The following is a 15,672-nucleotide window of genomic DNA, read 5'->3' on the forward strand; positions in this document are numbered from 1 at the left end:
ACAAGTTTAAAGAGAGTACTTGAGCACAGTCGTTCAGTTCGGCTAGGCGTCAGCTGAACTGAAACATGTTGACGCCTTATGGGGGAAATGGAGGTAGAGGATGGACTGAGAGCGGAGAGGAGAGTATGGTGGAATGAGCGGTAAGAGGGAATTAATAAAAAGGGAAAGGCTGATGGATGGAAGGAGAAGGGATTGAAGGAGATGAAGAAGTGGAGAGGACCAGAGGCAAGATGGACATGGGATTGGGAAGGATTTGGAGGGGAGGATGGAGATAAAGTGAAACTCCAATATCCAATCCATCCTGGGTTGCAGTGTTAAACATCCGAAATAGGAAAATGACATGGCTGTCATCATGTCAGGGCAAAAGACACACTTATCCCCTCATTCCCTTTTCGCTTTCCCTTGTTTTCCATCACTCAGCATGTCAGCATGGGCTCCCCGAGTTGCGCAGCGCTCTAAGGCACTGCATCTCGGTGCTAGAGGCGTCACTACAGACCCTGGTTCGATTCCAGGCTGTATCACAACCGGCCGTGATTGGGAGCCCGATATGCTGGCGCACAATTTGCCCAGTGTCGTCCAGGTTTGGCTGCGGTAGGCTGTCATTCTAAATAAGAATTTGTGCTTAACTGACTTGCCTGGTTAAATAAAATAGTAAAATAAATATTCCCCTCTCTCGCCCGTTGTTTCTCTTTGTCAAGCTCTTAACTGTTCTCCCCTCCCCTCCTCGCTCTCTCTCTCTCTCCCTTGTTACCAGACAGAAGGAATGTGATGGACAGTGTCCGAATGTGTGGACGAAAGACAGTGCCATTTGTCTGTATTAATCTGTCAAGGAGGACTGTGCAGATCCAAGGTTAAGTCACCAGCAATATAAAGCCTTCAGCGTCTAATCCGCAGTGCAAACACACACAAACATACAGCCACACACATGTACATACGCATATGTCTGTGTTTCTGCTGCTTCTCCTCCTACTGACCTGGGCTGTCTGTGCTGCGTCTGCTGTGTCTGTACATGTGTCTGCGGGTGCGGCCTGCGAGCCTCCTCTCCCAGCCGGTTGAGGGACGGGGACTGACTCCGGGGGACCACCCCCACGCTGGTACTGCGGGACCCCTGGCCCATGGTGCTCACAGTGCCATTGGGGTTCCCCTGCATCTGCTGGAGCAGCTGTGGAGAGAGGATATGGTGGGAGGTGGAGGTGGGGGGTCCGACCCCTCCGTGTTGGGGTCTGTGGTGCTGGGGGGGTCCCTGGGGCTGGGGCCACTCCTGGGGGGGCCCTTGGCTCACCGTGAGGTTGTTGTCACTGTTGGAGCGCAGCAGGACCCGGGGGGTCGCCAGGGAGCTGCCGCTGCTGCTGGTAGGGGGGAGTGCCCGACGCCGCTTGGAGTATTCCGGGACCTCGTGGAAAGGCACTGGGTATGAGAGAGAGAAAGAAAGAGCAAGAGATAGGGACACTCATTGATTATCTAATAAACCATTTCTACCTGACCCTTGCAAATAGTTGTCTGTGTCTTATGAGCCATTTCACTCTCTGTTCATGATCATGTCTTAGAGAGCTAGACTTTGTGGTGGAGAGACACGTGAGGAACAGAGTAGCACTCCTACCTTTCCTTCACATCTACTGATATGGGACTAGCCTACCTGATAGGTAGGTAGAGAATGAAATGGAGAGCACTCCAAGAGATAACCTTGAATAATTAATTTATTGCCCTGCAATTTTACTCACACACGCAAGCATGTTCGTACTTACGCACTTACTTGCTTACTAACACGCACGCACGCACGCAGACACACGACCACAGAATATCAATCACTACTTGTACGGCGATGTGTCTGATTGATTTTCTTGATGGGAATCAATCAAGATCAATTTTTTTTCCAAAGGCATCCATCTATCCCTTATTGTAAAACAGTTGAAACACACACACTTGCATGCACACACACACACACACACACACACACACACACACACACACACACACACACACACACACACACACACACACACACACACACACACACACACACACACACACACACACACACTTGCCTGTGGATGTCTGCTCTGCATTATTCAATAGTCCTGTCTGGCCCTCTCATAAACATCCAAGTCATTATGATCTCAGTATGATGATGATTATTATTGCACTGAGTACAGCTGAGCTCCTCTGCCCCACCAGCAATGGTGTGATTGAACCATAATGGAGGGCCATGCTTATTTCCCAGTGGATTTTCAGCATTATATCACACTGACAAGTGTGCAACTGCGGCACTCTCGTCTCCATTCGCAATTAAAGCAGTGGAGGAAGGAGCAGGAAGGAGCCTGCTGCAGTTGCACCAAAGACCCAACAATGCTTTCAATGTGAGAAGGTGATCAACAATAGAGCTAGCATTAGCATTTGTTGTTACAGTTTTTTTCGATTGCTAAACGACAGTGGGCACAACTGGAGTCACATGTGCAAAACTCTAACTACAGTCTGCACTGCCAACAGTCACCTGAGCTAAACAGTTCACATCACCTGCAAAACTCATCCCAAGCAACACAACTCTTAACACATGGCTCAAAACACGCTCAGTGCAGCCAAACACTATGCACAACCCTCACTGAGATAACACACACTGTCACTCAGAACACACTGAGAGTAAAAACACTAGCATCAAACACCAATACAGAAAATACAAACTTTTCATCTTTACAGTTTGAACAATTTCATTGACTTCATACAAAGTAATATTTTCTTAAAAGAAAAAGAGTGACATTCTTTCACATGATTTATTAAAATGTTTAGAATATAACAATTCTTTAAGGTAAATGAAAATTAGCAGTTTGCTTCAATAGTCTGTAGTAATTTACGGAATTACAGTAATGAGAAAAAAAAGGTAGAAACTAAAAGTACATACTGTAATTCGAACAAATAATTGAGGGGCTAATCCTGCCTCTCTCTAGCATCAGGCCACAGGTTTTCTTCAACATCACATCTAATGTTTTCTCTTGCCATGCACCTGGGGAAGAACCTTCTGGAGTGCCTTATCCATCCCTGGCAGTCCGCTGGACTCGTGTCTTCACATCCGGCACGCATGGCTTCCAAAAGAGACATTTGGTCATGTGGGTGGTGACCAAACACTTTCCACCTCCAGGCAGAGAAAAACTCCTCTATTGGGTTGAGGAAGGGTGAATATGCAGGCAGGTACAAAACCATAAATCTGTGATGTGCTGCAAACCAATCTGTGACAGCTGCAGAGTGGTGAAAAGCAACGTTATCGCAAACTATGACAAAAACTTGGGGGTTTCTTACTGGCTCCCCCTGTTCTGCTGGCACTAGCTGAGCATAGAGCTGTTCTAGGAAAGCTATAAGCCTTTCTGTGTTGTATGGGCCAATGAGTGGTGTGTTGAGAAGCAAACCATCATTGGCCATTGCAGCACACATGGTGATATTTCCCCCCCTTTGGCCTGGAACCTCCACAGTGGCCCTTTGACCTATAACATTCCTTCCTCTGCACCGTGTTTTGGCAAGGTTAAATCCAGCTTCATCGATAAATACAAATGAATGTGGTCTTTCCAGTGCTTCCACCTCCATTACTCTCTGAAAAACAGTAAGTGCACAGTTTTACTGAAGAAATGCTAGTGTTTTTTTTTTTACAGTAAATATTTTGTATAGCTGTGTACGTAACCTCAGACGTCTTACCTGGACATATTGGTATCTTTGCTCTTTTACCCGTTCACTGTTTCTCTCGAACGGTACAGTGTATAACTGTTTCATTGTAACTTGGTGTTTCTTTAGGACTCGAGCAATAGTTGTTGTGCTGACAGAATTAACATTTTCAAATATATCATTATCAGCCAGCACTCTATCTTGAATCTCCCACAGTTTTATTGCATTGTTGACAACAACCATGTCAACAATAACATTTGCCAGCACATCTGAAAATATTTTTCCTCTTCCCCCTGTTGGGGGCAGCCTTTGGGTCCTGTTGTAAAAATATATTTTACAGTCAAACTTACTGTAATGCATATCTGTGTAAATATTCTATAATTGCAATACAAAATAGATTCCTGTAATGTTTTCATTTACTGTAAGGATGTAACTCTCACCTGTTTGCATGATGGAAAATTTGCATTACAGATGCCACTGTGGATCTTTGCAGATTGGGTTGCACCCTCAACCCTGCCTCTCTCAATGAGAGACCATGGTTCACGACATGGTCTATAAGTGTAGCCCTTATTTCATCTGAAATAACAGCTCTTTGTCTTCTTTGTCTTCCTCCACGCATCCGCCCTCTCCCTGCCACCCTTCTCCCTCCACGAACCCATCTTCCTTGTTCCATTTCCAAAATGAGTCTTTCTGAGCTCTACCTATATATACTGTAATATGTGTGTGTGTTCACCAACAAGTCTAAAACAAGACACCTGCTTACCCTTTCAGCTGAAAGTGCAATCAGCAGTGTTTGAAAGGCACAAGGCTGAAATCTATTCCGTTTTGAATGTGTGGTTCACAGTTTTGACAGCAGTGTGTTAGCATTTGAACAAAGTGCTGTAAATCCACAGTGTTGTGCAGGTTGTGGTTAAAGTCATGGGATAAGTGTGTAGAGTTTTGAAAACTGTGTTCAAGCAATGAAAAACGAACTAGAGTTTGGTCCACATGAACTGCTGCTGTGCAGACTGTAGTTAGAGTTTTGCACATGTGACTCCAGTTGTGTCCACTGTCGTTTAGCAATCGAAGAAAACTGTAGACGTAGAATTACAGTAGTAGATTGGATGCTAGGATTTTGATCACGGTGGCTAAGTGTCTTACAGGGATTAAATGCTAGTAGCTACAGTACAGCTAGCCACAGGTTAGCCTAGCCTATAGTGCTAACAGCCCTCCCTTAGCCCTAGCCTCATCTAAGAGGGGTTCAATACACCATTGTCGAGACCGTTTTGCCATCACATCACTTTCTCTCTCCTTCACCAGGGCGTAGAGATGAAGAGAGACACTAATGGCTAATGAGCTAACATGCTACGGTGCTGGCAGCTCTTCTGCCCATTAGAGGCTGGTGTGTGTGTGTGTGTGTGTGTGTGTGTGTGTGTGTGTGTGTGTGTGTGTGTGTGTGTGTGTGTGTGTGTGTGCGTGCGTGTGTGTTTATATAGGAGATATGAAGCAGCCTGCACTGGACTAGAACCACATGCATTTCACACACACTGCAGGATTTGATACGCACACCTGAGGAAGTGTGTGTGTTTGAGACAGAGACAGAGAGAGAGAGAGAGAGAGAGAGAGAGAGAGAGAGAGAGAGAGAGAGAGAGAGAGAGAGAGAGAGAGAGAGAGAGAGAGAGAGAGAAATGTGCCAGCCAAGCTTTTGGCTTTAGCAGAGACTGGAGCCATCTTAATACACCTTCATGCTACCTAACAATAACCATCAACCTGATCAATTCTAACTCAACCTCAACCAGGCCCACACTGCGTTACAAACCACATCCTGTTTAATTACTAACACATACCTTGACCACAACCACACTTGAAGTAACACTTCACCACAAGAGTATATACCCTGACCACAACCACAATCTTACCACACCCCCAACATTAACGAACCACATTCCAAACACTTACAGTAAACCATAAGAGTGCACAGCTTTTGTGTGGGGAATGAAGACAGTATCCTCATGCGTGGGAGGATGCTGAACATGCTTGGCGTCACTGACGTGACTACGTTACACACAAAGGCTATGAATACACCTAAATCAAGACAAATTGTAAGGACAGACGCCGGAGCAGGTACGGGGAGTCAACATTAAATGCGGAACAGACAGGGAACAAGACAGGAACAGCATCAGCACACAGGTATACAACGACAAATGACAATTAATGCAGCGGCGGAGGAACAGAGATGGGGAACTGACAAAGATATAGGGGAGGTAATAAACAGGTGATTGAGTCCAGGTGATACGCTCTCCAATAATACGCTGATGCGCGTAACGGGGAAAGGCAGGTGTGTGTCATGATGGTGGAAGGTGTGCGTAATGCGTGAGAGCGGGAGCAGGCGTGACAGAAGCCCCCCTAGGGGCGCCACCCGGCATCCCACCTGGGCGAGCCTGACGGGATAACCGAGGCACGGATAATGGACAAACTGGCTGGGCGTAGAGTCCCGATGAACCGGCAGGGGCGTGGGACTCTGGCGAACCGGCTGAGGCGTGGGTGCCTGGCGAACCGGCTGAGGCATGGGAGCCTGGCTAACCGGCTGAGGCGTGGGAGCCTGGCTAACAGGCAGGGGAGTGGGAGCCTGGCTAACTGGCAGGGGCGTGGGAGCCTGGCGAACCGGCAGGGGCGTGGGAGCCTGGCGAACCGGCTGAAGCGTGGGAGCCTGGCTAACCGGCAGGGGAGTGGGAGCCTGGCAAACCGGCTGAGGCGTGGGAGCCTGGCTAACCAGCAGGGCGTGGGAGCCTGGCGAACCGGCCGAATCGTGGGAGCCTGATGACCCGATTGAGGTGTGACAGCCTGGCGATCCGGCTGAGGCCTGACGTGGGATGGGCGACTTCCGAGCCAACCGGGGCAAGAAACCTCTCGAGCCAGCTAGGGAGTGACAGCCCGGCGAGCTGGCTTAGGTACCCCCGGTTCCATCGGTGTCGGCCCTGGACCCGATGTCACCGCCAACTGGAACGTCAGCATGCTTTGTATGATGGCTTCTGCATTCTGTAAGGACTGGCACCGGAGATGAGAAGCAGGTACAGGGAGTCAACATTTAAGACGGAACAGAAAGGGAACAAGACAGGAGCAGCGTCAGCACACGGGTATACAACGACAAACGACAATTAACACAGCAGCGGGGAACAGAGATGGGAAACTGACAAATATAGGGGAGGTAATAAACAGGTGATTGAGTCCATGTGAATCCAATAATACACTGATGCGCATGATGGGGGAAGACAGGTGTGCTTAATGATGGTGGCAGGAGTGTGTAATGCTGGGGAGCCTGGTGCCTTTGAGCACCAGGGAGGGGGAGCGGGAGCAGGCGTGACACAAATAAAACACTACATTTTCTAAAATAGATATTCAAATAGTTTAAAAAAATATATAAAAAAATAACCGTTGATATGAGAGACTAATGCATTAAAATAAATAGGATATATAAAATGGGATAAAAAAAAATATATATATATTATGACTAAAAGCACCTTAAGCAAGGCTACGAATGTGTCTTAAGATCTTTTTAAAAAATGATACAGTTTCTGAGGTCCTCAGATCCTTCGGCAGGCTGTTCCAAAGGCCAGAACCATGGTGGCTGAAGGTATCCTCACCAAACGTTTTGATTGTGACCTTTGGAACAACTAAAAGGCCAATGCCTAGCACAACTGAGGTGCACTGGATGTAAGGAAAGGAAAGGAAAGGAAAGGAAAGGAAAGGAAAGGAAAGGAAAGGAAGGGAAAGGAAAGGAAAGGAAAGGAAAGGAAAGGAAAGGAAAGGAAAGGAAAGGAAAGGAAAGGGGGATAGCTAGTCAGTTGTAAAACTGAATGCATTCAACTGAAATGTGTCATCAGCACACAGGAATAGTGGGTTAACTGCCTTGCTTAGGGGCAGAACGACAGATATTTTACCTTGTCAGCTCGGGGATTCAATCCAGCAACCTTTCGGTTACTGGCCCAACGCTCCTACTTGCCAGGCAGCATGGAGTTCAAACTTCCCCCATCCTTTGATTGGTTCTATTGTACTGGGCAAACTAAATAAAGTACTTGCAAGTATTTGCCATAGTTTGACCCAAAACTGACAGTCAGACATACATGCAAGTATGCAGTCATGTGCATGCACACACACACACATGCACACACTCCGCTCTTAATTGTCCTCTCAATTGTGGAATGTAAAAAGCACACATTCCCTCTGTAGGAATAGAGAACCAAGGAAAAGAGGATGACAAAACATCCAGAGATGTCTTATATAAGAGAGGAAAGCAATCAGTGTGATCTATATCATTTACTGCTGCTCCATAATACTAAGAGAACAAAGGTCAAAGGACGATGAGTGACCAGCTCTGGTCAGTGTCTTGCAACCAAGGGATTTGACATAATCTAGTGAAACCAATGAAACTATACCAAGCTTTGAAAGAAAACAAAACAAATGCAGTTCTCATAGATCCAGTTTGAGCATATCTCATTGAGAAATAGCATGTCAGGTGGAAGTAAAGGGTTAAGGAACCAACTGTTTTCACACACAGGCAGATGGATCCATAATGCACCCGGCAGAGCCGTTTTGGTGACGTGTATCATCCACTCATTTTGGTGGGTGTGTTTTCTCCCCCGTGTACCAGGAGAACGATAGATACACTATGTGTCTTCTCGCTGGCTATAATCTACATACAGTAGTTGATTGGTGAAGGAGACTATAAATACCTTTTGTAGAAGACTGAATCATAACACATTTATTTGGAAACCACTCAAATGCGTGCCAACGTTAAATCTATGACATAACCTATAATCTATCCTACATGTTAAATAACCTCTAGCCTAAAAAGAACGACACCTGTAAAAAAATAAAAAATAATTGTATAGGTGCTGCTAGTTTAAATCAGGACGACAACGCAAATAATAAGCTATATTCGTCACATTCAAAAAATGTAGAATATGTAGAATAACTTACTGGAGCAGATGAAATTATTGAAAGTGTGCCACGCAGGGATAAACAAATATCGCCTGAGAAAGTTGAAAGTGAACGCGCAGCAGCGAAGGAAGAGAATCCCATCTAATTATGAGACAAAAGCAAATAAAACTTGCACCCAGACTCGTAAAGGTGATAGACCTACCTTCCTTTTTTAAGGCATTGAGAAAAGACTTCATTTTCACCCCTTCTTACGCTACTCCAATATTTAGAATACCTGCATAATCAGTGCACTTTTTAAAACAGCCAAGGAAAAAAATAAAGAAATAAAATCTCAGAATTCCACGGTGGTCACTGAAGAATGTAGCAGCAGGTACCGTGGACAGCGACTGATGGAGTTTAGCGCCGGGGAAATCTAACGCCCGAGCGCAGCGCACAGGAACCGGCCTGGCAGAGGCGCGAAAGCACACTCACTGCCGCACCGCCAGTCATCTCTCTCTCTCTCTCTCTCTCTCTCTCTCTCTCTCTCTCTCTCTCTCTCTCTCTCTCTCTCTCTCACAGTGGAATTTTAAGGCGAACTTGACATGCTTCATTGACAAATGTTGTTAATTCATTAACATGTGATTTCAATCATTTTCTGACTGCACTCCTTTTGATTTGAAACAAACTTTTCATACATATTTGCCCATGGTGGAAGTGGCCAGAAAGTTGACACATTTTTGAACTGAAAAAAAAGATAAGCGGTTGAGCTTGATATAATTTGAAAGCTTACCAACTATTCTATTATTTTAGTTAAACAACTATGTAATTTTTAAAGCTTGTTGTAGCTTAGACTCTATTTGATATAATCTGAAGTGTTTGTGCTGTGCCAGTCATGGCTGAAAAACAGTATCCTCTTGAATACATGGTGGGTGTCATTTCAATCATAGAATATAATTCATAGAATGGACCTATACCTTCAGACCCCTGCAATTTAGCGGGCACACCATTAACATTTACATTGAATTGAAACTTTAACTTTCAATTACTACCAGAAAGATGGCCGACGGTCCACCCACTTTCAAATGTCAACTTGAATGGGAATGTCTGAAGTATCCCTTTAAAACGTTCTATAACTGGATTCGAACATGCAACCTTTGGAACCAGTGACAGATACTTACTGGAAGTCTATGAGTATAGCAGGCTTGTGCATACTGGACACAGAGCCATCAACATGGTATTCATGAGTTTACCTGACTCTGGGGAAGTAGATAAAGTGCCTCATTGACAAAATCCTGAAGAATCGCTTTAAAACAAAAACAAAGTTGTCTATCCAGCAATAGAAAATTGTTTGTGATATTTTTGTTTTAAAGGGATACATCCGGATATTGGCAATGATGCCCATTATCTACATCCCCAGAGTCAGAAAAGCTCCATGATACGATTTGTATGTCTCTGTGTCCAGTATGAAGGAAATTGGAGGAAGTTGCACAAACATGCTAGCAGACACCTATAGACTTCTAGCCACTTCCAGCTATTAAGGTAGGAATGATACAGAGAAGTAACCAAACACTTCAAAATTTGACGTTTGGAACAACTTTGAAATTTGACGTTTGAGAAACATGGACGCATGTTTAATTCTTGCGTGAGACAGTGAGAGCTTTTTGGGTGACGTGATGGTAAGGTGGAGTATGCAAAATGGGTCAACTTTGACCACCCCTATCTCCTGAATATTTTGGCATTCAAGTCCAAAATGTCCCTTTCCGACCACTTCTACCATGGGTAAACATGTATGGAAGATTTTGTTGAAATAAAAAGGGGTGCAGCCAGAAAGTGATTAAAATCACATGGAACAACCATAAACACAACGTATCTGTTAAGTGACTGTTTATCAATTAATATACTGTTAATTGCTCAACTTATTCACCCTCTCGACCCCAACCATGTGAAGAAAAAAAATATTTGGGGCTATGGCATAATGGCTCACCGACATGGATGAGATGGGTGTGCTTGATACATGTGGTGTTGGAGCTTTTCAAAGTCAGGGGTTGTGGTCGACAGTGCGCCTCTGCTGTCACATTCACATCCAACATGGATCAATTTTAGGTTTTAATGCCGACAAGAGCACTGTATCTGGCTTCACACAGATATGAGCTGAAGAAGGGTAGCCTACCATGAGTTTTATAGCACTTTCAAGACAACCGGGAACACGGAAAAATACGAGGTCACTGATCTTTATATTCGAAAGTTGTAGATCTAGGGTGTGTTTGTAAATTCAGAGTGCGCTCAGGGCGTTCGTAAATTCAAACCATTGTCAGATTGTCTGTTTGTAAATTCAGAGTGTTTCGCTCTCGGAGCGTTCAGAGCGCACACTGGATGTTGTGGCCGAGGAGTAGGGTTGACCCAAGCGTTCTGACCTTACAATGGCAGTCAAGCACCCAAGCTAACTGGCTAACGTTGGCAAAATGAGAGAACACCTCATTCTGACCATTTTACTCACCCTAGCAGAACAGGTTAGGCTGTTTTCGTGTTATCTAGAGCATTGGTGACAGTAACTGTGCTGCTGACAATTTAATTATGCCTTTTTGCCGATGATTACTGACACCGGCCATATTAAACTTGTGTTGAGCGTTCGTAAATTCATCAGTTATTCTGCGCTCAAATCAAATCAAACTGTATTTGTCGCATACACATGGTTAGCAGATGTTAATGCGAGTGTAGCGAAATGCTTGTCCTTCTAGTTCCGACAATGCAGTAATATCCAACGAGTAATATAACCTAATAATTTCACAACAATTGCCTTAAACACACAAGTGTAAAAGAATGAATAAGAATATGTACATTAAAAAAATATATGAATAAGTGATAGTATAGAACGGCATAGGCAAGATGCAGTAGATGGTATAGAGTACAGTATATGAGATGAGATGAGTAATGTAGGGTATGTAAACATTATATGAAGTGGCACTCAGACGAGAGTCTGACATGTAGCTAGCTAGCTAAGTAAACAATTAACCATAATCCCAGTTCATGACGTTACTACTCTGCATGAATCTGCAGGTAGCTAACCAACCAGGTTCAATGTTAGCTAGCTAACATTAGGCTATAACTAGTCAAGCAAATGGGTCTGAGATTCGAATAATAAGATTATACACGTAACGTTAGCTAGCCAGCCAGCCAGCCAGCCAGCCAGCCAGCCAGCCAGCTAACGTTAACTTCTTCGATATAGGGGGCGCTCTTTTAATTTTTGGATAAAAAAACGTTCCCGTTTTAAACAAGATATTTTGTCACGAAAAGATGCTCGACTATGCATATAATTGACAGCTTTGGAAAGAAAACACTCTGATGTTTCCAAAACTGCAAAGATATTATCTGTGAGTGCCACAGAACTGATGCTACAGGCGAATCCAAGATTACATTTCAAACAGGAAATGCCCCCGATTTTGAAGGCGCTGTGTTCCAATGTCTCCTTATATGGCTGTGAATGCGCCAGGAATGAGCCTACACTTTCTGTCGTTTCTCCAAGGTGTCTGCAGCATTGTGACGTATTTGTAGGCATATCATTGGAAGATTGACCACAAGAGACTACATTTACCAGGTGCTCGCTTGGTGTCCTCCGATGCAATTATTGTGTAATCTCCAGCTGCGTGTATTTTTCCATTTGCTTCAGAGGAGAAACCCAACTGCCACGAATGACTTATCATCGAATAGATATGTGAAAAACACATTGATGATTGATTCTAAACAACGTTTGCCATGTTTCTGTCGATATTATGGAGTTAATTTGGAAAAAAGTTTGGCGTTGTAATGACTGAATTTTCTGTTTTTTTTCTTAGCCAAATGTGATGAACAAAAGGGAGCGATTTCTCCTACACAAATAATATTTTTGGAAAAATTGAACATTTGCTATCTAACTGAGAGTCTCCTCATTGAACACATCCGAAGTTCTTCAAAGGTAAATTATTTTATTTGAATGCTTTTCTTGTTTTTGTGAAAATGTTGCCTGCTGAATGCTAGGCTTAATGCTATGCTAGCTATCAATACTCTTACACAAATGCTTGTGTAGCTATGGTTGAAAAGCATATTTTGAAAATCTGAGATGACAGTGTTGTTAACAAAAGGCTAAGCTTGTGAGCCAATATATTTATTTCATTACATTTGCGATTTTCATGAATAGTTAACGTTGCGTTATGGTAATGAGCCCTTCTTAACACCAGGCCATCCTCCAAAAGTCTTCGCCTCACTGTGCGTGCAGATGCACTCAAACCTGCCTGCTGCCATTCCTGAGCAAGCTCTGTACTGGTGGTTCCCCAGTCCTGCAGATGAATCAACTTTAGGAGCTGGTCCTGGTGCTTGCTGAACTTTCTTGGGTGCCCTGAAGCCTTCTTCACAACAATTGAACCGCTCTCCTTGAAGTTCTTGATGATCCGATAAATGGTTGATTTAGGTGCAATCTTACTGGCAGCAATATCCTTGCCTGTGAAGCCCTTTTTGTGCAAAGCAATGATGACGGCATGTGTTTCCTTGCAGGTAACCATGATTGACAGAGGAAGAACAATGATTCCAAGCACCACCCTCATTTTTAAGCATTTTGAAGTCTGTTATTCAAACTCAATCAGCATGACAGAGTGATCTCCTGCCTTGTCCTCGTCAACACTCACACCTGTGTTAACGAGAGAATCACTGACATGATATCAGCTGGTCCTTTTGTGGCAAGGCTGAAATGCAGTGGAAATGTTTTTTGGGGATTCAATTCATTTGCATGGCAAAGAGGGACGTTGCGATTAATTGCAATTCATCTGATCACTCTTCATAACATTCTGGAGTATATGCAAATTCCCATCATACAAACTGAGGCAGCAGACTTTGTGAAAATTAATATTTGTGTCATTCTCAAAACTTTTGGCCACGACTGTACATATCCCAACATATCCCGTTGAGAAGCCTTTTTGTCCTAGACTTGGCACTCCGGTACCGCTTGCCATGCGGTAGTAGTGAGAACAGTCTATGACTAGGGTGGCTGGGGTCTTTGACAATTTTTAGGGCCTTCCTCTGACACCGCCTGGTGTATAGGTCCTGGATGGCAGGCAGCTTAGCCCCAGTGATGTACTTGGCCGTACGCACTACCCTCTGTAGTGCATTGCGGTCAGAGGCCGAGCAAATGTCGTACCAGGAAGTGATGCAACCAGTCAGGATGCTCTTGATGTTGCAGCTGTAGATCTTTTTGAGGATCTCAGGACCCATGCCAAATCTTTTTAGTTTCGTGGTGGGGAATAGGCTTTGTCGTGCCCTCTTCACGACTGTCTTGGTGTGTTTGGACCATTCTAGTTTGTTGTTGATGTGGACACCAAGGAACTTGAAGCTCTCAACCTGCTCCAATACAGCCCTGTCGATGAGAATGGGGACGTGCTCGGTCCTCCTTTTCCTGTAGTCCACAATCATCTCCTTAGTCTTGGTTACGTTGAGGGATAGGTTGTTATTCTGGCACCACACGGCCAGGTCTCTGACCTCCTCCCTATAGGCTGTCTCGTTGTTGTTGTGATCAGGCCTACCACTGTTGTGTCGTCCTCAAACTTAATGATGGTGTTGGAGTCGTGCCTACCATGCAGTCGTGGGTGAACAGGGAGTACAGGAGGGGACTGAGCATGCACCCCTGGGGAGCTCCAGTGTTGAGGATCAGCGTGGCATATGTGTTGCTACCTACCCTCACCGCCTGGGGGCGGCCCTTCAAGAAGTCCTGGATACAGTTGCTTAGTAAGGGAGGTGTTTAGTCCCAGGATCCTTAGCTTAGTGATGAGCTTTGAGGGCACTATGGTGTTGAACGCTGAGGTGTAGTCAATGAATAGCATTCTCACATAAGTGTTCCTTTTGTCCAGGTGGGAAAGGGCAGTGTGGAGTGCAATAGAGATTGCATTATCTGTGGATCTGTTTGGGTGGTATGCAAATTGGAGTGGGTCTAGGGTTTCTGGGATAATGGTGTTGATGTGAGCCATTACTAACCTTTCAAAGCAATTCATGGCTACAGACGTGAGTGCTACTGGTCTTTAGTCATTTAGGCAATTTGCATTTGTGTTCTTGGGCACAGGGACTATGGTGGCCTGTTGGCATGTTGGCATTACAGACTCAATCAGGGACATGTTGAAAATGTCAGTGAAGACACATGCCAGTTGGTCAGCACATGCCCGGAGCACACATCCTGGTTATCCGTCTGGCCCCGCAGTCTTGTGTATGTTGACCTGTTTAAAGGTCTTAATCATGTCGGCTACGGAGAGCGTGATCACACAGTCGTCCGGAACAGCTGATGCTCTCATGCAAGCCTCAGTGATGCTTGCCTCGAAGCAAGCATAGAAGTGATTTAGCTCGTCTGGTAGGCTTCTGTCACTGGGCAGCTCGTGGCTGTGCTTCCCTTTGTAATCTGTAATAGATTGCAAGCCCTGCCACATAAGACAAGTGTCGGAGCCGGTGTCGTCTGATTCAATCTTAGCCCTGTATTGACGCTTTGCCTGTTTGATGGTTCGCCGCAGGGCATAGCAGGATTTATTGTAAGCTTCCGGGTTTGAGTCCCGCACCTTGAAAGCGGCAGCTCTACCCTTTAGCTCAGTGTGAATGTTGCCTGTATTCCATGGGTTGTGGTTGGGGTATGTGCGTACAGTCACTGTGGGGACGGCGTCCTCAATGCACTTATTGATAAAGTCAGTGACTGATGTGGTGTACTCCTCAATGCCAGTGGAAGAATCCCGGAACATGTTCCAGTCTGTGATAGCAAAACAGTCCTGTAGCTTAGCATCTGCTTCATCTGACCACTTTTTTATAGACCGAGTCACTGGTGCTTCCTGCTTTATTTTTTTGCTTGTAAGCAGGACTCAGGAGGATAAAGTTGTGGTTGGATTTACCAAATGGAGGGCGAGGGAGAGCTTTGCATGCGTCTATGTGTGTGGAGTACAGGTGATCTACATTTTTTTTGCACATTTAACATGTTGATGGAAATTTGGTAGAACTGATTTAAGTTTCCCTGCATTAAAGTCTCCGGCCACTAGGAGCACCGCCTCTGGGTGAGTGGTTTCCTGTTTGCTTATTTCCTTATACAGCTGACTGAGTGAGGTCTTAGTGCCAGCATTTGCCTGTGGT

At 44.9% G+C, this 15,672-nt stretch overlaps 1 protein-coding gene across 1 annotated transcript in view; it reads right to left on the reverse strand.

Moving 5' to 3' along the window:
- Positions 1 to 15,672, reverse strand: part of LOC115113450 (SH3 and multiple ankyrin repeat domains protein 2-like) — a 168,359-nt gene that overhangs the window by 103,880 nt on the left and 48,807 nt on the right. Inside the window, exon 10 of the mRNA XM_065012945.1 lies at positions 975 to 1,407. Within this exon, the coding sequence (XP_064869017.1) occupies positions 975 to 1,407 (433 nt within the window). The remainder of the gene's footprint in view (positions 1 to 974; positions 1,408 to 15,672) is intronic.

The sequence above is a fragment of the Oncorhynchus nerka genome, linkage group LG28 (assembly GCF_034236695.1).
Source record: "Oncorhynchus nerka isolate Pitt River linkage group LG28, Oner_Uvic_2.0, whole genome shotgun sequence".
Classification (NCBI taxonomy): Eukaryota; Metazoa; Chordata; class Actinopteri; order Salmoniformes; family Salmonidae; genus Oncorhynchus; species Oncorhynchus nerka.